Source organism: Silurus meridionalis, chromosome 4 (assembly GCF_014805685.1).
Source record: "Silurus meridionalis isolate SWU-2019-XX chromosome 4, ASM1480568v1, whole genome shotgun sequence".
Taxonomy (NCBI): Eukaryota; Metazoa; Chordata; class Actinopteri; order Siluriformes; family Siluridae; genus Silurus; species Silurus meridionalis.
Window position 1 is genome coordinate 6,596,788 of NC_060887.1, and position 20,096 is coordinate 6,616,883.

The following is a 20,096-nucleotide window of genomic DNA, read 5'->3' on the forward strand; positions in this document are numbered from 1 at the left end:
AGTGGCTAAGCGACGCCCTCTGCGGAGGACTGGAGCAGAGCGATGCCCTCTGCAGAGATCAGGAGCAGAGCGACAGTGATCAGAGGCTGAACGATACCCTTGGCGGAGAGAACAGTGGCTGAAAGATAGAGTTGCAGTAGTCAAGTCTTGAAATAACAAGAGACTGAACAAGCACCTGGGCAGCCTGTGTGGACAGAAATGGTCAAATCCTTTGGATGTTGTAGAGAAAAAATCTACAAGAATGAGACACATTAGCAACATGTGGGAAGAAGGACAGTTCATTGTCCATAGTTACCCCAAGGTTACAAGCAGTGGCTGAAGGGGAGAGCAGAGAGTCATGAAGTGTTATTTGGAGATCTTGACCTGGAGATGAATCGCCGGGGATGATCAGCAGTTCTGTTTTACTGGGGTTGAGTTTTAGTTGGTGGGCACTCATCCATGAAGATATGTCTGTCAAGCATGCCGAGATCCGAGCGGAAGCTGTGGAATCTGATGCAGGGAAAGAAAAGATTAATTGAGTGTCATCTGCATAGCAGTGATAAGAAAACCCATGTGAGGATATGACTTCACTAATGGAGGGGGGACCAAGTACCGAGCCTTGTGGGACACCAGTGGTGAGTCTGCACTGGGCAGATGTGGATCTCCATGTTACCTGGTATGAGCGACCTTCCAGGTAGGAAGCAAACCATTCCCATGCTGTTCCGTAAGATACCGAGGCTCTTGAGGGTTGACAAAAATGTCTTGTGGTTGACTGTGTCGAATGCTGCTGAAAGGTCCAGGAAGATAAGAACAGATGACAGCTTGGCTGACCGAGCAGCATGCAGTTTCTCATAAACAGCCAAAATTGCCGTCTCTGTGGAATGTGCCGCTTTGAACCCAGACTGGTTCGGATCATGGAGGTTGTTCTGTGAGAGATAAACAGAAAGTTGGTTAAAAACAGTGTGTTCCAGAGATTTAGAAAGAAAGGAGAGAAGTGATACCGGTCTGTAGTTGTTGATGTCTGATGTATTCAGAGCAGGTTTCTTCAAGATAGGAATGACTTGCTTGCTTGAAGGTAGTTGGTACATAGCCAGATGTTAATGACCCATTGATGATTGTGGAGATGAAGGGCAGGAGATCTTGTGTGGTGGTCTGAAGCATAGTTGAAGGGATTGGACCAGAGATCCAAAGGACAGGTGGTGGAATTGCAAGATTGGATGAATTGCAGATTCTCATCTTCTGTTAAGGTTGAGAGGCTTGACAGAGAAGTAGTGGATTGTTGGCTGTGTTGTGTAGTCATTGTTGGGGAGGAAATGAAGGTCTGGCAGATTTTCTTAATCTTCTCATCATAGAAGGAGGCAAAGTCATCAGCAGTCAGGGAGGATGGAGCAGGTGCAGCAGGGGGGTTGAGTAGTGGGGAGATGTTGTGGAGTTTACGAGGATCTTGTGCAGAGGCCTCAAGCTTTTCCTTGTAGAAGGCAGTTTTATTCATACATATTCATCCCATTCATCCATACATCTCATTCTGGTTGTACTGCTGTTTGGACGTCTGGTAGATGCTACACTGCATTTCATACTATGCAATGAGAACGTTTCATCCAATCCATCTATCTATCCCAAGCCATTCATCCAATTGAATTCAATTCAATTCACCCAATCCATCTAACCCAATCCAATCAAATCCATTTCATCCATCCATATACAATCCAATCCATCTATTCATCCATCCAGCCATCCAATTAAATTAAATGTGTATAGAGCTTTTTACAATAATCGTTGTCTCATAGTAATAAGGGTATATAAAGTAATGTGTAAGTTTATTGCATAAAATGGAGTTCCTTATAATTTTTTATCCCTGATATATCCATCCATCCATCCATCCATCCATCCATTCATCTTTCTATTGTACACATTTCCTAATGACCTTCCTGAGCTCCATCGAGGGCTTCTGAATATAGTTACATTTATATAGTCAGTACAGTGATTTTAACTCATGGAAAAAAAAAAACAGTTCACATGCTGCACACACACCCAAACTCTTCTTTCACTTTCCTGTGCTGACAGTTAGTAGGCAGACAATAACATACCGAACCGTGAGTGTGTTCTCCTTTAACTTTTTTATGTCTTTGTAAATGTTTCATGTCATTTTTAAAGTTATTTTAGACTTATTCAGTCTTTGAAAATAATGTAAATAAATTAAAAAGGAAAGGAATGTGTGCATTGTGCTGTAAAAACTTTCCTTGTGGTTATAAAGTCCTGTGTAACGGCTGTGTTGAGAAATGTGGCTTCAGTTTCAGTGTTTGATTTTCTAAAATGTGCAACACAATTGTTCGCTTTCTAGGGATTTTGACTGAAAAAGGAGTGAAAACAAGGTTTTACAAGAAGGTCGTTCGTTATCTGATAAAAAAAAGTCTACTTTTTTGTAAATGAAGAAATAAAGCCTTGCTGAAGTCATATTTCTTTTTTTTTCTTTTACATAATGGAAATCTGAGGACATTTGCAAAGTCTTTCATGAGATTTTAAAAGGTTACGACGTACATGTAGACAAAGATTTCTTTGGTTGTACAAACTGTATAAATAATGAAACAAATGAAGGACATTGGAGGAATATGCATTAAACAATCAGACAGGATTCCTGAGCCCAGAGTAGAAGTCATTTCTATAGCAAGATCGATAGATTTGAGAACCGGACCTTAGAAAAGCAAGAGTTTCAATAAATTCCCAAATTCTTCTGACTGCTTGTGTTTGTTACTCAGAGTCACGGTGCTGAAATGTTCCAATCTCAGTTCTTCTAATCAAAAAAGTCAAGTGTTAAACATCATGCATTTACAAAAGTGCTGTAAAATCTCTATCTATGAATTCATCAACACGGGTTTACTAAGTTGTAAACTTTGTATCCAGTCAATCTAAAAGGTCATGCGTGTCTCCACAGAGCCCTGATACCATCACAAGAAACAAAAGTGTGATAGAATAAAGAAGCTCCTTCACCAGGATCTCATTTCAGTTTTGGCTTCAAAAAAACATTGAAATTATGTAAGTAGAAAAGTTCCAGCTGCTTGTGTATGATTGTATAGTGTATAATCTGTGATGTAAATGTTACTTGCTGGACGTAATCGAAGTCTGGTTTGCCTTCACACGTCTTTATACATTCTGCAGTAGTTTACAGACATTCTTTAAACTGATACTTTCTCCAAAACTGGCGTTTCCATATGAATGAACTTCTTTTCTCGTACCTGTTACCTCAGAGTGACTGTACAGTTTATCGGCTGAAGCGGAATGGCGATGATGCTGATCACAACACCCAGGTGAGGACGTATTACAGCTAGATAGTGAGATTTTCACCCTGAAGGTGCAGTAAAGGTGCTCAGTTCATACCACATACATGTGTAGTTATGTCCTGGTGAGTGTGATCAGTGGTCAGCAGTCTGAGTTGTATTCCATGGCGGCCATGTTTGCAGACCACATCATTCTAACAGAGTTCTAGATCCAACCTACAACATAAGTGCATTCAACCCTAGTATTAAAATAATAAAATCCAAAATAAAATTATTTCCCTGAGTGCTAATTATAATCACATTTATTACTGAAAAATGATGGACTCAGTAGCATCAATATATTCATTAATAATTAAATAAATACATTCCTAAATATTATAAACCTATTTTCTTTACCATTTTAAATCAATTTCAGTTTATACTACAATCAAGGAAACAGAACTGGATTCAGGTCTCTGCTTATCTACGCTTAAGATCTCACTTCTAAGGTATTTCTTGAGTAAAAGCGTTTAAAGCACAGAGCTTTAGGCATCTAGACATTCATAAACAAAAATACATGGACAAAACGAGGACAAGAAACAGAAATGAGAAACTTTGAGACTATAAGAGAAATCGATAGAAACTCAGGGGTGTATAAAAAGACCACCAGGACCAGGGGCACAGCAGAGGTAGAGATACATATATATATTTAAAAACCCTAAAATACATGACTATAAAAACCCACATAATCACAGAAGTGCACTGGGGCCAGCTTGCTTTAGAGAAGATCTCAGTGAGGGTGGATTATATCGCTAACAAACGCTTGAGAACATGGAATCTGGTATGTTACTTCTGCACATGAAACACTGCTGGATTCAGTTTAACAGTAAGACTTCCACATTTTGCTTTCCACACTTCCACATTTTTCCACCACAATTGCTAGTCAGCTTATTAAATATGGAAGCTCAGATTTAGCAAAATTCAATTTAAAATCTACGACAGAACACGGCAATGAAATATTCCAAAAGGAAATGTATTTCTGTATTTAAATGTACATTTTCCAGTAAAATATCTGCAAAACTTTGCTGCAAAAAGGGAAATAAAATTATATAATTTACATTTGCTATTTTTAAACAGTAGAGTAAATTTGAACACTTTGTAAGTTGTAAATTTCCCACATTGATTTGATGTGTGTAACATGTTCAATTGTGATCCAACTCAGTGTATTTCAAAATGCATTCTGACACAAAGGACTAGCAAAAGGTGCAAAATGCATTTTAAAATACTCACTGAATTTTGCTATAAATATCACACGTGAATGCTTTTACTACAAATAACATTTAAATAATCATTTTGCTACTATTTCTGCTAGGACACGTTACACATATCAAATCAAAGTGGGTAACACGTTTTCATTTTTCAACTTAAAAGCATTCAAATTAATATGCAATTTTGATATTAAAACTACTGTTGGAAATAGCAAATGTAAATTAGATGGTAATGGAATATGTCAATTTAAATATAGAATTTTATTTCCATTTGCTTCCAAAATAGAATAGCACTTGATCCAGTAGATGCTGTTACTATAATGCGAATGTTCAAATTGTTTCAATTGTTCAAATTACATGTTAATCAGGATTTTTATTTGATCTCCAAGTGAAGTTTAATTAATGTCTTTGAATTGTATTCTAAAGTTTTCACATGTATTTACATTAATTTCAGCATCTAAACATGTCTTAGTTCTGACTGTAGTTCTGAATTCCAATATGTTCAATTCTCCTTTAATTCTCATGGAGTAATTCTGTCTTTTCTGTTTTCAGCCCTGAATTTATTTCTACAACTGAATTTGATTACAGTGATTTACCTCCTGAACCGTGTGATTACGGCCCTCATTCAAGCCACATTCTCCCGGTGCTCTACTCCGTGTTCTTCGTGGTGGGTTTGTTGGCCAACATGCTGGTGCTGTGGGTGATCCTGAGAGGTTCTCATATTAAAACCATGACTGACGTGTCTCTCCTGAACCTGATCATTTCTGACCTTCTGCTAATCTTCACTCTCCCCTTTTTGGCTCATTATGCCAGAGATCACTGGGTTTTTGGTAGCACCATGTGCACCCTGGTCCTCAGCGTGTACCACATTGGGTTTTACGCCGGCATTTTCTTTATTGTGCTGATGAGCATCGACAGATACTTGACGATCGTCCGTGCCGTGTACTCTTTGAGAATCCGTACAAAGACTTGTGGGATTTTAGCGTGCATCTTCATCTGGATTCTCGCTGTTGCGTCTTCATTTCCTGAACTACGGTATCTTGGAGTCATAAACAATGGGAATGAAACACTTTGCAGCGCGTATCCAGAAAATAATCACAATAATATAAAAAGTGGGTCTATCTTTAAAATGAATGTTTTGGGGCTGCTAATTCCACTGAGCATTGTGGGATTTTGTTACTTCATGATCCTCTGGAGCCTTCAGAAGTCTTGTAGGTCAGAAAAACTGGCCATTCGTCTTGTTATTGTGGTCATGGTGGTGTTCTTCTGCTGCTGGACACCGTACAACATCGCAGCGTTCCTCAAGGCACTGGAACTGAAGCACATCCTGACTCCAGGGTGTGAACTCAGTAAAACCATCCAGCTGCTGCTGCAGATCACTGAAGCCATGGCGTATTCACACAGCTGCCTCAATCCGTTCCTCTACGTGTTTGTGGGTGAAAAGTTCAAAAGAGATCTCTCCAGGCTTCTCCTCCACACTCCATGCAGCCAAATACAGTGTTTGAAGATCTACTTGACCCAGGCTGGAAGCTTAGAGTATTCCCGGTCCACAAGTATGGAGGAACATAATTTGAATGGAGGAGCAACCGAACTGATGTAGTAGAAATGAGGGGCTTGTATTTGTTTGTGTTAAATATATAATCTGAGTGATAGCCTTATATTTTATACATTTGATATGTATACATTTCATTTGGGGATATAATTATTAATTTTTTTTTTATTGCATAAGTCTGAACAACTTTAACTGCTAATACTTTCTGGAAGCTGCTTTTTGCCTTTATTACAGCATCATGCATTCGGAAATCTCTATTAACTTCACACATTTAGTGACTTAATGAATCTTTTTGTATAACTATGATGGGTTTACATATTCTTCTTACCCTCTAACCCACAGACCTCAATCTTGTGCAGAACACAGCTACATTTATGTTGTTATTTCTGTCTTTATTCATTAAAAACCTGCAATTTCATAATGGTGTCTAATGCAATTGTATTTGTTTTTCAGTTATTTGAATCTTATGCTGTATTGTAGTGCCTTAAATATTCTCCTCTTTGGCATCATTGATTGATGACAGAAGTCAGAGAATGTGACAGGCATCGAGATGTCTTCATCCATCAGAAACATCTCATGCTCAGACTGATCCTTTTATTCTGAAACAGTTTTTCTGGGGGTAAAAATGGATTTAGGATACCCAAATTCATGATCGATCTGGGCCAGGAAAGACCAGTTCAGGGTGGCAACAGCACCCCATGAGGTTTTTGGGCTTACTCCCAAAAACCTCATAAGTGGTGGCTCAACTGCAGAGCTTTTCGCCCTTGTTCACACCCGTTTCTGATGTCATGAGTAACATGCAGGTGCCTTTCTGCCCTTCTTTTTCTAAATCACCCCAGTTTGTGCCTCTGGGTGTCCTGCTACCAAAGGTAATCTTGACAGATATCTCTCATACAGGCTTGGGCTCCACTAGGGCTCGTCAGCCTCTGGAAGGCCAGTCATCTAGCTTGGAACATAAATAGCTGGGAGATAATGACACTTCTTCTGACATTAAAGCACTTTATTTCCAGACTTGAATGCCTGTCATGTAATTGTCTGGACTGTAGTGTCATACATAAATCACCCAAGTGGGGTGCTTTGTAAGGCAAGGACTGCTGAACTGGGCAAAGTTGGTCCTTGTTGTGTCAGACAATTCACTTTCCTTTCTGGTTCATTCTGGTGCCTCCATGTCCACTGGATGCAATGGCATAGGCTCGACAACTTTTCCTCTGACAGCCGTGTTCTCAGGAATTTCCCTGTTGCTGGTGGCTCCATTTTGGGCATCTTAAGTGAAGCTCAGACATGATGCTCCTCCTGGAAGATCCTGATGAGATGAAGTCTGCTGTCTGCTGCAAGGGGCACAGTGGATGCTGTGGCTGTGGTCACTTGAGGGGGCCAATTTGAGATCCTGGACTCCGGCTGTAGGGGAGATCATTTGAAATGTTAAAGCTCCTTCTACTACAAAGATATACGTATAGAATTTGTAGCTCTTTGTATCATGGTGTGTGCAGCACCATCCAAATCCAATCCACTGCTCCAATGTCCCAGGGCTGGAGTCCAAGAATGGTTTTTAGTGGGTGTGGGCGTGGCCCCTGCGACGCTCCTGGAAACATGATAGCAAGTAGTGTCTATTAAATTAGTTATTCTTTTGTTTTTGTAGAAGCTGCAAAAGTTAGGTTGACACAAAACAAAGAATATAACCTCTTTACTAGGAGTATGGCATTTTTTCCAATCTTTGCTTAGAGCCTTGCTATGTCCCTGCATAGTATTTTTACAGTCTTGACTGCACTCCATATTGTCAGCAAACAACACAGCGGGAAACAAGGGCTACTTAATAAATCCCAATATGGTTCCAAGTAACACGGTGATGAGGATCAGGTGAGTCTTCACAGTAAATGTCATCAATGTCACAGTACACATCAGAATTGAGACTTAGGGCTGCACAACTCAGGTCACTCTTAGTGCCGGTCCCAAGCCCGGATAAATGGGGAGGTTTGTGTTATGAAGGGCATCCAGCGTAAAACATGTGCCAAATCAAATATGCGGATCACAAATCAGAATTTCATAGCAGATTGGTCGAGGCCCGAGTTACCAACGACCACCACAGGTATCGTTAGCCTACAGGGTACCGGTGGAAATTGGGCTACTGTTGGCCGAAGGAGAAGAGGAGGGGGAAAACATCTACAGAGACAGCAGGGAAAGGAGAAGTGGAGGAGAGTGGAGGTTCGGGTTGGTACTTTAAATGTTGGTACTATGACGGGTAAAGGGAGAGAGGGAGCTGATATGATGGAGAGGAGAAAGGTAGAGATGTTGTGTGTTCAGGAGACCAAGTGGAAAGGGAGTAAGAGCAGGAACATTGGAGGTGTTTAAATTGTTCTATCATGGGATTCTGAAGGAAGAGTACAGTAAGAGTGTAGTGGAGGTGAAGAGAGTTTCTGATGAACGTGAAGCTGGAAGTTGAGGGGGTGATGATAAATGTCATCATGCTTATGCTCCACAAGTGGGTTGTGCGATGGAGGAGAAAGAAAAATTCTGGAGTGAGTTAGATGAAGTGGTAGAAGGTGAACCTAGGAATGAAAGATTGCTGATTGGGGCAGACTTTAATGGGCATGTAGGTGAAGGGAACAGAGGTGATGAGGAGGTGATGGTAGGGATGGTCTTAAGGAGAGGAATGTGGAAGGGCAGATGGTGGTAGATTTTGATAAAAGGATGGAAATGGCGGTGGTGAAGACGTATTTTAAGAAGAATGTGGATCATATGGAAACGTATAAGAGTGGAGGAAGGTGCACACAGGTGGACTATGTTCTATGTAGGAGATGCAACCTGAAGGAGATTGGAGATTGTAAGGTGTTGGCAGGGGACAGTGTAGCTAGACAGCATCGGATGGAGGTCTGTAGGATGGTTTTGGAGGTGAAGAAGAAGAGGATGAGAGTGAGGACTGAAAGAAGAATAAGATGGTGGAAACTGAATGAGGAAGACTGTAGTGTGAGATTCAGAGAAGAGGTCAGACAGGAGCTCGGTTGTGGTGAAGAGGTGCTGGATGATTGGGGAACTACTGCAGAAGTGATGAGGGAGACAGTTAGAAAGGTACTTGGTGTAACATCTGGAAATTGAAAGGAAGACAAGGAGACATGGTGGTGGAATGAGGTAGTGCAGGAGAGCAGAAGGAGAAAGAGGTTGGCAAAACAGAATTGGAATCAACAGAATGGTGAGAAAAGTAGGCAGGAGAACAAGGAGATGCGGCAGCAGGTGAAGAAGGATGTAGCGAAAGCCAAGGAAAAGGCACGTAGAAGCAGTTGGACACTAAGGAAGGAGAAAAGGATTTGTAGTGATTGGCCAGGCAGAGGACCTGAGCTGGGAAGGATGTACTGCAAGTTAGAGCAATAAAGGATGGAGATGGAAATGTGTTGACTAGTGAGGAGAGTGTGTTGAGAAGATGGAGGGAGTATTTTGAGCAGCTGATGAACGAGGAAAATGAGAGAGAGAGAGAGAAGGTTGGATGATGTGGAGATGGTGAAGCAGGATGTAGATAGGATTAGTAAGGAGGAAGTGAGAGCAGTGATTAAGAGGATGAAGAGTGGAAAGTCGTTTGGACCAGATGACATGCCGGTAGAAGCGTGGAGATGTTTAGGAGAGATGCAGTGGAGTTTTTAACCAGATTGTTTAACCGGATTCTGGAAGGTGAGAAGATGCCTGAGGAATGGAGAAGGAGTGTGCTGGTACTGATCTTTAAGCATACATCTTTAAGATGTGCAGACCTGCAGTAACTACAGGGGAATGAAGTGGATCAGTCACACCATGAAGTTATGGGAAAGAGTAGTGGAAGCCAGGCTGAGAGAAGAGGTGACCATCTGTGAGCAACAGTATGGTTTCATGCCATCCTCTTGGAGAGAAGGGGAATGAAAGTCAGTAGGAGTAAGACAGAGTACATGTGTGTGAATGAGAGGGAGGGCAGTGGAGGGGTGCGGTTGCAGGGAGAAGAGGTGGAGAAGGTGGAGGAGTTCAGGTACCTGGGGTCAACAGTGCAAAGTAATGGAGAGTGTGTTAGAGAAGTGAAGAAAAGAGTGCAGGCAGCATTCTCTGATCAGTAGGAGAATGCTGAGGATGGAGCCACCCGGTAGGAGGAAAAGAGAAAGGCCAAGGCGGAGGTTTATGGATGTGGTGAGGGAAGACATGCAGGTAGTTGGTTTGAAAGAAGCAGATGTAGAGGACAGGGTGGTATGGAGACGGATGATCCGCTGTTGTGTCCCCTAATTGGAGCAGCCAAAAGAAGAAGAAGAAGAAGAAGAAGAAGAAGAATTGAGACTCTGACCACAGAAGTGTTGTGGTTAAGTGGAAACTGTAGTACAGATTAACCACAACACTTCTGGGGTCAGAGTGTAAATTGTTGGACTGTATGTATGGACAGATGAAATTATGTCTTTGCCGTCAAACACATCAAAACATCTGTCCATTCATACAGTCCAACAATCAATAGATTTTATAGATATTTTAACAAGGGCAGGAAAACATAGATTGCAACTCTAAATTTTACTGTAAATAAATTAGTCCTCATATAATTCTCCATACAGGCTGATCCAGTGGCTACAGAGGAAAGGAAAACTCCCTGAGATGGTATGATGAAGAACCAGACTCAAAAGGGAACACACCTTCATCTGGGTGACACATAATGTCAGTTCATTACAGTCCAATCATTGTTGAGGTCATAAACATTATTATTATCTTCCCTTTTTGTTAGATAATAGTTAAATGCAGAGTAGGAACTTGTGAAACTGATATCAGGGAGCTTTGAGATTTAAGGCCACTCCATCATCATACTCCATTCTATAGAGTTTAAACTTTCTCGAGCTTCTCACCTAATAATGATCTCTTCACTTGTTGTGAGATTAAACCCAGCCTTATCCACAAATCCATATCAATTCTTAAATAAAACACTATTTTCTTCATCTGTAAGATCACAGTACAGCACGGTACAAACACACAACCTTTCTAAAAGATCCTTCTTGTATTTAACTGAACCTGCACTAATATATCTATAGACATGAGATGTTTCCTGATCTCACTGGTGTTCTCTGTGCAGTGTTAGATAGTTTCTTAGCTTTTCTGTGCTATCTAAGGCCAAAGTTTGATTTCCTGCAGAAGAGTGTGTTTGACTGAAATATTTGCCATGGTTTGTAAAATGAAAAAACCCCAGTAAATTGTTTCATGAATCGTCCAATGAACATCTTGACCCAGTACATGAATCCATGGTGATATAAAAGCGTTGTGAAAGAACATAACCCCATATCTTAGCAAGTTCCCTTTAGATTTCAGGAAAACACAGTGCATGGAGGCGTAAACACAGGCTGAACAATCACACACAAAAGGCATTCGCACATTTCTGGTCAAACTAATAAAATGTCAAGTGTCAAACATCTTGCGTGTCTCCATAGAACCCACTTACTCATCACTTGAGGGCTGGGGGTTGGGTAAAAAAAAAGAAAAAAAAACAGAAGTGTGAAAAAAACAAAGGCCCAACACAACAGCATCTCATTTCAGTTTGAGCTTTGAGCCCCAAAGGACTGCATTCAAATTTTGTAAGTAGAAAATGTCCCAGCTGCTTGTGTAATTCTGTCCTTCTTATGGGTTGTATCCTGTAGAATCTCTGCGGTCAATGCTACGTGTCAGGGTCAATTGAATTCTTGAATTGCTTTGTGCGTTAATCTTGATTTTCAAGGTCTGCTTTGCTTCCAGAGTGAAGACTTTCACACTTATTTTCATACTCAGCACTTTACTGACTCATCTTTTGAGCTGGTACTTTCAAAACACTACACACTCTGTGGTGTGCAGCTCGTGCGCAATCTCTTGGATGCTTCACCTAAACTTTCAGATTCATTTATTACGTCTTTTTTTCCCCATCAATCTTTTACTTCAGAGTAATCAGAAGTAATCAGACTATCGGCTGATCGTGAATGGTGAAGATGATGATGAACACAACAACCAGGTGAGGATGCATTACAATGCAGATATTATATATAGATTTTATCAATCCTAGATTTTTTAATGTCTCGGATGTGTTTGTAGCTTCAGGTCCTTCTGACTCATAATATATAGTGTATTTATTTGTCTTTTCATGGATGAGAGCAGGAAATGAAAACAAAGAAAGAACCCTTGTGATTAGAGGTCGAATGACTGATGCTGTTTAACCTGCAGTATATTATAAAATCTTCTTAAATGCTAGAACTGGAATGGAAATAACCCCTGAGAGAAATAATGTACTACACATCTTCTACCTTTTGAATTGGAAATCCAGTTTAAAGTACACTTTTCTTAACCTGTAGGGAAGGGAAGACTCAGCGAGGGTCCTCGGTACTGCACTTACGGTTTCCAGAGTGAAATCAAAAACATGACCATGAGACAATTGCATTCAAATCCAGTAACTAAAAAATTGTGAGTCATAATTTTATGAAACAGTTTGAGGTTCTGAGAATTGACGTATCTTTAGAAACCTGGCAAATTTTGTCTTTACTTCAACAAGGGAAAATGTAACGCTACCGTACGGCTTCCATACGCATCGTTCAGCACTTGATCTCGCTCCTGCTATTGTTACTAAACCCTGTGTTTTTGCCTTATTCACTGCAGTAATGATGGATTTGTGTCTCGCCTTTAAAATATGCAGAGCTTTTTTTTATTCATTAATTAAAATTTCCTTTGGTATTAATAAACTTCTATCGTATCTTATCTCATCTCATCTCATCTCATCCCACCTTTTTCTATTCTATAATGAAATTCTATTTCAGGCCTGAATTCCAATATGTTTAATTTTCTCTTAAATCTCATGGAGGAATTCTGTCTTTTCTGTTTTCAGTTCTGAATTTATTTCTACCACTGAATATGATTACGGTGATTTACCTCCTGAACCATGTGAATACGGCCCCCATTCAAGCCGCATTCTCCCACTGCTCTACTCCGTGTTCTTCGTGGTGGGTTTGCTGGGAAACCTGCTGGTGCTGTGGGTGATCCTGAAAGGTGCTCAGTTGAAAAGCATGACTGACGTGTCTCTCCTGAACCTGACCATCGCTGACCTGCTGCTAATCTTCACTCTCCCCTTTTTGGCTCATTATGCCAGAAGTACCTGGGTTTTTGGTAGGGTCATGTGCATCCTGGTCCTCAGCGTGTACCACATCGGGTTTTACGCCGGCATTTTCTTTATCGTGCTGATGAGCTTCGACAGATACTTGGCGATCGTCCATTCTGTGTTCGCCTTGAGGATCCGTACAAAGACTTATGGGATTTTAGCGAGCATCTTCGTCTGGATTTTTGCTGTTGCGTCTTCATTTCCTGAACTTCTGCATCTTGGAGTTGAAAACAACGCGACTCAAAATGTTTGCAGCGCGTATCCAAAGAATGATCAATACAGTGATGTCAGAAGTAAGGCTATCTTCAAAATGAATGTTTTGGGGCTGCTAATTCCACTGATCGTTGTGGGATTTTGTTACTCGATGGTGCTCCGGAAGCTTAAGACGCTTCGTAATTCCAAAAAACTGGCCATTCGTCTAGTTGCCATGGTCATGGTGGTGTTCTTCTGCTGCTGGATACCGTACAACATCGCAGCGTTCCTCAGTGCACTGGAAATGAAGCTCATCTTGCCTCCAGGGTGTGAACTCAGCAAAACCATCCGGCTGCTGCTGCAGGTCACCGAAGCCGTGGCGTATTCACACAGCTGCCTCAACCCGTTCCTCTACGTGTTTGTGGGTCAGAAATTCAGGAGGCATCTCGCCAGGCTTCTGCGCCAGACCCCATGCTTCCAAGTGCAGTGTATGAAAGAATACATGACCCAGGCTGCAGCTTCAGTGTATTCCCAGTCCACAAGCGTGGAGGAACGTTCCACTGCCTTCTGAAGGGTGGAGGATCACAATACCAGACTATGATCCATTCAAAAAAGAATCTCATGTTGCCTTCAAACCGACCAAAAGGTTTTAATGTACGGATTAAAGATTTTTATTTGGTATATGATTTATGTCAACATGTTTCCTGAAAACAAAAAGGCATAAAAATAGAGTTGTTTATATATAATATATGACCAAATCAATTCAATTCAATTCATGTTTATTTGTATTGAGCTTTTAACAATGAACATTGTCTCAAAGCAGCTTGAAATGAATATGTTCTTTTATAAGTGTAAGTTTGTCCCAATTGCACCCAAAAGGTTCTTACAGAACATCCTATTCAAAATACCACCAAGGACCCCCTCCTGTGAAGGCTTTCAACCAGATTTTGGGGCACCACTGAGGGAGGCTTGTACATCATTGAGACCGGACAATGATGTTGGACATTAAGGCTTGCCACACTTAGCATTCCAGGTCACCTCTCAGGTCCACAGCGAGCTTCTGACCAGGGCTTTGAAAACCATATCTGTATAAATCTCACTTATGCACAGGGACATTGTGAAACCCGAGCCCTTCAGTTTTAATAATAAGATTTTCTAATCTTACAGAATACAAAAATAATCTAGACAATTAAATACACATAAGGAAGGATGTAAATGTTCACCTATGTTTGGCCATACATTATATATAAATCTGCCCCATTCTGCAGTATTACAACATAAAACTGAAATTAACACAACAACAGTGAAACATGGTGGTGGGTGAATCATTTTACATAGTTTGCATTATTGTACATAATAAAAATGGCCATCATCGCTTCAATATTAAGGCTTATTACACACACTTCACATGCGTTTTTAAATAATTCTGTGCTGCTGTGATTTTGAGTCACGTGTCGTATTCTACATATCATCATCCTCTGGAGACATGATGCAGCCTGGATTAGAATGGATTTATTCAAGCATTATAAAAAGTCTCCTGTCTTCTTTCCTTACTTGGTGATCGTATGCAACAGAGCATCTTTATCGCATTTGCAAGAATCGTTGGTGGGTTTCTGCTGTAGCATTATAAACGTGGTTGGATGATCTCATGTGTTTTTGGTTTTTTTTCTTGATTCAAAACTGAGCCTTTGTTCGCTATCAATCAAAAAAATCTGACAATTCAAACGCGCCGCATTTGTAGCATTTTCTAGCCTGATGAATGTGTTGATGAAATAAATAACCGTGTTTTACAATGAACATTTTTCACTTCTGCTTATTGAATTTAACCAGCATCAAAAAAAGGCGACAGATTTCGACAGGAAAAAACAAACAGAAAGATAGAAAGATAACGACATTGTGCGTGATTGTGTGTGTGTGTGTGTGTGTGTGTGGTCGAGATCTCATGAGGAAGCCACATTCTGAACAGGAGACAGCTAATATAAATATGCAGTTCATCACACCTTCTCTACATCCTGTGTGTTGTGGAGGAAGCGACCATGAAGACCAATAGCATGACATCCTTTTTTTTTTTTTTTTTTCTTCTAAGCAAATCATTAATGCATCACGTCGCTCAGTCTGTCACGCGCTTGATTCAAATACAAACCGTTAGCAGTGTTATTTAGTACAAATCCCCCATATGGATAAAAAGTATTTGGACACCTGATTTTTCCAGCCACATTTAGTTCTTCTCCAAACTGACACCAGAAGGTACAAGACGTCTTTAGGTGCACTGGCATACAATTTTCTCTTTTCTTTCTCCTGAACCCAAACCTGTTCCAGCATGTGCACGAAGCTTCTTATCACTCAAGAGATCATTTACGTGGGTTGGAGTGCAAGATTTTGCTCGGGCCTCAACTCTATTGCAAAGCTTTGTGATGAATGTGAACACTGACTGCCTCCTGCCCCAGGCCTCCTCACCTCATCTCCATCAGCATCTGACTATAATAACACCCTTGTGGATGAAAGAATCTCCACAAAATCTAGAGGAACATCTTCTCAGAAGAGTGGAGCTCATTAGAACACTAAGTGAGGACATTAAACATAATATAAGTCCTGGTGATATTTTCAGGGGAAACACGGTATGTAAATATTCAACACTGCTATTAATGCACTTCTGGTATAATAACCGCATTTCATCGCCTTGTACCGTAACTCGTGCAGTGACCAAGTTCAATCTAATCTACTCTAATGAAGAAAAGTAGAATACAATAAGACACAGCTCCGATACGATCCTCCATGCTGCCCGATTCGAGGCGTGGCTGTTACGAGTGTCAAACTCCGACTCGTCGATTCTTGTAAACTGGTTTAAATGTGAATTGAAGTGAGAAGAAGAACATCAACTTCTCTCAGCAGTTTCAGCAAGTGAGAAACAGATAAACATATTCAGTTGTAGGTTTCGTTTCTAGATCTAGAACTCGAGGGGCTTTTAGCTGTTTTCTTCACTTGTTCTGCATCAACCAGATTTTCTGATTTATAATTTTTTTTGTTATTATATACTGTGTTTTTTTTTTCCCAGTCACCAGGGATGCCCCTTTAAACCTAGTGTGTGTGTGTGTGTGTGTGTGTGTGTGTGTGTGTGTGTGTGTGTGTGTGTGTGTGTGTGTTAGAAACAATAAGAGGAAACACAGAGGAAACACAGAAGTGAATAAAGGGAAACGCTAACCTGAAGAGTCGGATTTAAAATTAAACTTATGCACTACAAGAAACCCAAAGATTCAGTGTAAAGATCTTTAAACACACCAGTACGCGTGAACTGCTTTCAACCACATAGAACATACAGTATCTTTATATTTACAGCCAGTGGTTTAGATGCTGTAAAAATTCCCTGGAGGCATCAGAGACCACATGCACACAGGTTATATACAGCACATATCAGTGTGTGTGGCAGATTTAATGCTGTGTAAGAATTTCTTCTGAAGGCTTCAGTGAAACTTCTTTAGGACTGTTAACATGAAGAATCAGGTTTGTTTTGGAAATGCTTTGCAGTCTCCTATATGTTTTTTAAGAATGATCTTTTTCCGATTTCATAATATCATTGTAACATGTCTGTCACCGAAATATTGCAAAAAAAAAAACAAAAAAAAAATGTACTGTATGACTAATCAGTGTGTCTGGTGTGTCTTCCCTAGTGAACGTGTCCTTCAGCCTTCAGCTCGAGGACTAACCCACTCTTCAATGTCACTCCTTTCCTCAGAATCTCACCCCGACGTCACAACCAGAAAAATAACACAGTAAATGACAGCTGTGAACTCACATCATTGTGAAATGAACAGAAGAAATTCTATGAAGCTCGTGTAATATTTTATATTCGCAAAACCAAGCAGAAGCTGCTGAGCAGATCTGACAACACAGGAAAGTTATGACATCCTTCTGTAAGTATGTGAGCAACGTGAGTAAAAAAGCTTTGATGTTAAATAAACAGACAAAATTCAATATACAGCTGCTCTTTAAAAAAAGATCAAAGACTAGATCTTTCACCCCATCACCCCCCTTTACCCCTCACTCACCCACCATTTACCCCCACTCATCTCATAATACACCCCATCACCCCCTCCACCCCTTCACCCCTAACTAACCCCCCATTTACAAAAACACACCTCATCCACCCTCACCCTCAGCATTGAAGTTCCCCAGGGTTGTGTTGTGAGCCCCCTGCTGTACTCACTATACACATACGATTGTGTGGCCACTTCCAACTCCACCACCAGCATCAAGTTTGCTGATGACACTGTTGTGGTGGGCCGGATCTCCAACAACGACGAGACGGCCCACCTACAGGAGGTTAAAAACCTGGAGAGATGTTGCCAGGAGAACAACCTTCTCTTGAACGTCAGTAGGACTAAGGAGGTGATAGTGGACTGCACACAGTTACATTATCCCACACCATACCGCACACGGTCACATTATACCACACCATACCGCACACGGTCACATTATACCACACCATACCGCACACGGACACTTTATACTGCACAATACCGCACACTGGCACTTTATACCACACCATACCACACAAGGTAACTTTATACCACACCATACCGCACACGGTAACTTTATACCACACCATACTGCACACGGTCACTTTATACCACACCATACCACACACGGACAATTATAAGGACAATCACATCAATCACCTTAAATGTAAATGTTTTACTGTCATACACTGACACACGGCCCTGACTGTAATGTGGTAGAACCTTCAGTGTTGTTGGAAAGTCAAGATAAGTGTTTGGAGGAAGTGCACTTCCTTCCTTACAAAAGAGGAACAAGTCCATGCCTGTGCACCAGGGGTGAGTAGGAGGCAAATTACTAACAATATTAAGTCTGATAAACAAATCAGTGGTGAGGAATTAAAGACGAACGATCAAATAACGTAAACTTGTTCATTCCTCGACCATGAGAGAGTCTCACGAGTGCATCGTTTCATTCCTGCTCATTTCAGGAGACAATGATTAGTTATGAAGATGAAAATTTGCTATTTATTTTTAGATCTTTGCTTCATGTGAGTGTGTTTCTGAATAAATGGAGCAGCTTCACATTCACACTCAACACTGAAGTGCAATGAAATACGACATGTTCACAAACTTCCCATTACATTTCACTTTTGTGAAGCACAAACCCCCAAATGTGTAGAGGACGTGTAGAGGACGTGTAGAGGACGTGTAGAGGATGTGTAGAGGACGTGAGTAACTCACAGCGCAGGAGCTCAGGATTCCACAGGGGACATGAAGATACACGGAGAATCACCAGCATTTCTACTGTAACACACAAAAATAAGAAGGAAAAACAATAATGATCAAGTTACCAGAAAAAGGGAACAATTAAAAAAAAGATCTACAAACATACAGATTAATAAATACTCATATTATTGAACATATGAAGCAGTGAACAAAAAGTAAAAAAATGCATCAGAACTAAAATTGATAATGAATCAGATCATTCTGAAAAAAAAGAGAACACACGTAAATAAATGTAAATGAATAGAATTACACATTCATGCATAATTTACACATCGATATACATATACATCAGCATGAAATAATATCTGACTAAAAAGAACTTTGAGCACACTGAAGGCCTCTTTTCTGAGTGAGAGGGGAAGTGTGTCTTCTGGGAGGAAGTTCAAAAGTTTGCCTGCATGTACAGTAAGTACAGTAAATAAAAACTTACCATTATTGATTATTTATATTTGAATCTTGGAAAGGAAAGTGAACTGAAGAACTCGTGCTGCTGCTGCTGCTTTCTGTCCAAACACTTTGTAAATGAAAGCATGAATCGGCTTCTCGTTAGTGTGAGGCGTGAGAAAAAGCTTGCGTGGAAATGCTTCTGTGAAACCTGTATATATCAACACCTGTATATAAACACCACCATCATCATCACCTTCAGTTCACCTTCAGTTCACTTTCACTCTGAAACTAATCAGTAACTACAGTAACAAAGCAGAACACTGACCTCTAGTGTTAAAAGGTGGAAACTGACACACAACACTATGTACATCCACCATAAGGAGACTGAAAAACTATCAGACATATTTTAGTCTTCCATGTTCTTAATATACTTAGGACGTTTCTGGATGTCCATTCACGTGAACTAGGAGGCCCAAACCTGTTCCAGCATGATATTTGTGCACCAAGACATCTCAATTATGATCTGCTTTAAGATCTAATGCTATAGAGCTTTAAACTCAATTGAACACTTTTGGAAGGAATTTTCCATGTTGACTGCACCCCAGGAACCTTCTCACCCCACCTTCATCAGTGCCTGATTTTACTAACACACTTTTTGTGGCTGAATGAATCTCCACAAAATCTAGTGGAACGTCTCCTCAGAAGAGTGGAACTTATTATAACAAGAAGTATCATGTAGAACAGCAACAACAGCACAAAGCTCATGGTTTGATTGTCATTTGTGATTAACAGATGTTTAAAATAATGAGTAATTGTAAGCACGACGATTTCATAGAAAACCGGTTTGAGTTGTATTGTACCTGAAACTCAAAAGTTGCCATGTGTTGAAGTTTCAGTACTCGAGCAGCACAGAGCTGAGAAAAGCAGTTTCGTAGAACAATTTGAGCAAACTGCAGTGTTATAGTTGAAGTAATGCTGCGATCCAACACACCAAATTTTCCCCACATTACAGGAAGTGATCTCGGTGTTATTCTCTCAAGGAAAAGCTTCACTGACTTTCGCATGAGGGGTGTTGAGTGTTGATCA

At 40.5% G+C, this 20,096-nt stretch overlaps 2 protein-coding genes and 1 long non-coding RNA gene across 3 annotated transcripts; 2 read left to right on the forward strand and 1 right to left on the reverse strand.

Annotated features, from left to right (window-relative positions):
- The first annotated feature begins 1,040 nt into the window (after window positions 1-1,040).
- LOC124384156 (C-C chemokine receptor type 4-like) lies at window positions 1,041-6,471 on the forward strand. Its single transcript, XM_046846774.1, has 4 exons — window positions 1,041-2,072; window positions 2,912-3,012; window positions 3,225-3,284; window positions 5,054-6,471. The coding sequence occupies exons 3-4, from the start codon at window positions 3,256-3,258 to the stop codon at window positions 6,099-6,101; spliced, it is 1,077 nt and encodes a 358-aa protein (XP_046702730.1). The 5' UTR covers window positions 1,041-2,072; window positions 2,912-3,012; window positions 3,225-3,255; the 3' UTR covers window positions 6,102-6,471.
- Window positions 6,472-7,005: 534 nt separating this feature from the next.
- Window positions 7,006-18,678, reverse strand: LOC124383940. Its single transcript, XR_006925305.1, has 3 exons — window positions 18,579-18,678; window positions 7,547-7,635; window positions 7,006-7,451 (listed from the first exon to the last, which is right to left on the reverse strand). It is a non-coding gene; the product is annotated as an uncharacterized LOC124383940 (long non-coding RNA).
- Window positions 11,561-15,132, forward strand: LOC124383938 (C-C chemokine receptor type 5-like). Its single transcript, XM_046846327.1, has 3 exons — window positions 11,561-11,608; window positions 11,947-12,015; window positions 12,880-15,132. The coding sequence occupies exons 2-3, from the start codon at window positions 11,984-11,986 to the stop codon at window positions 13,910-13,912; spliced, it is 1,065 nt and encodes a 354-aa protein (XP_046702283.1). The 5' UTR covers window positions 11,561-11,608; window positions 11,947-11,983; the 3' UTR covers window positions 13,913-15,132.
- Window positions 18,679-20,096: the final 1,418 nt, after the last annotated feature.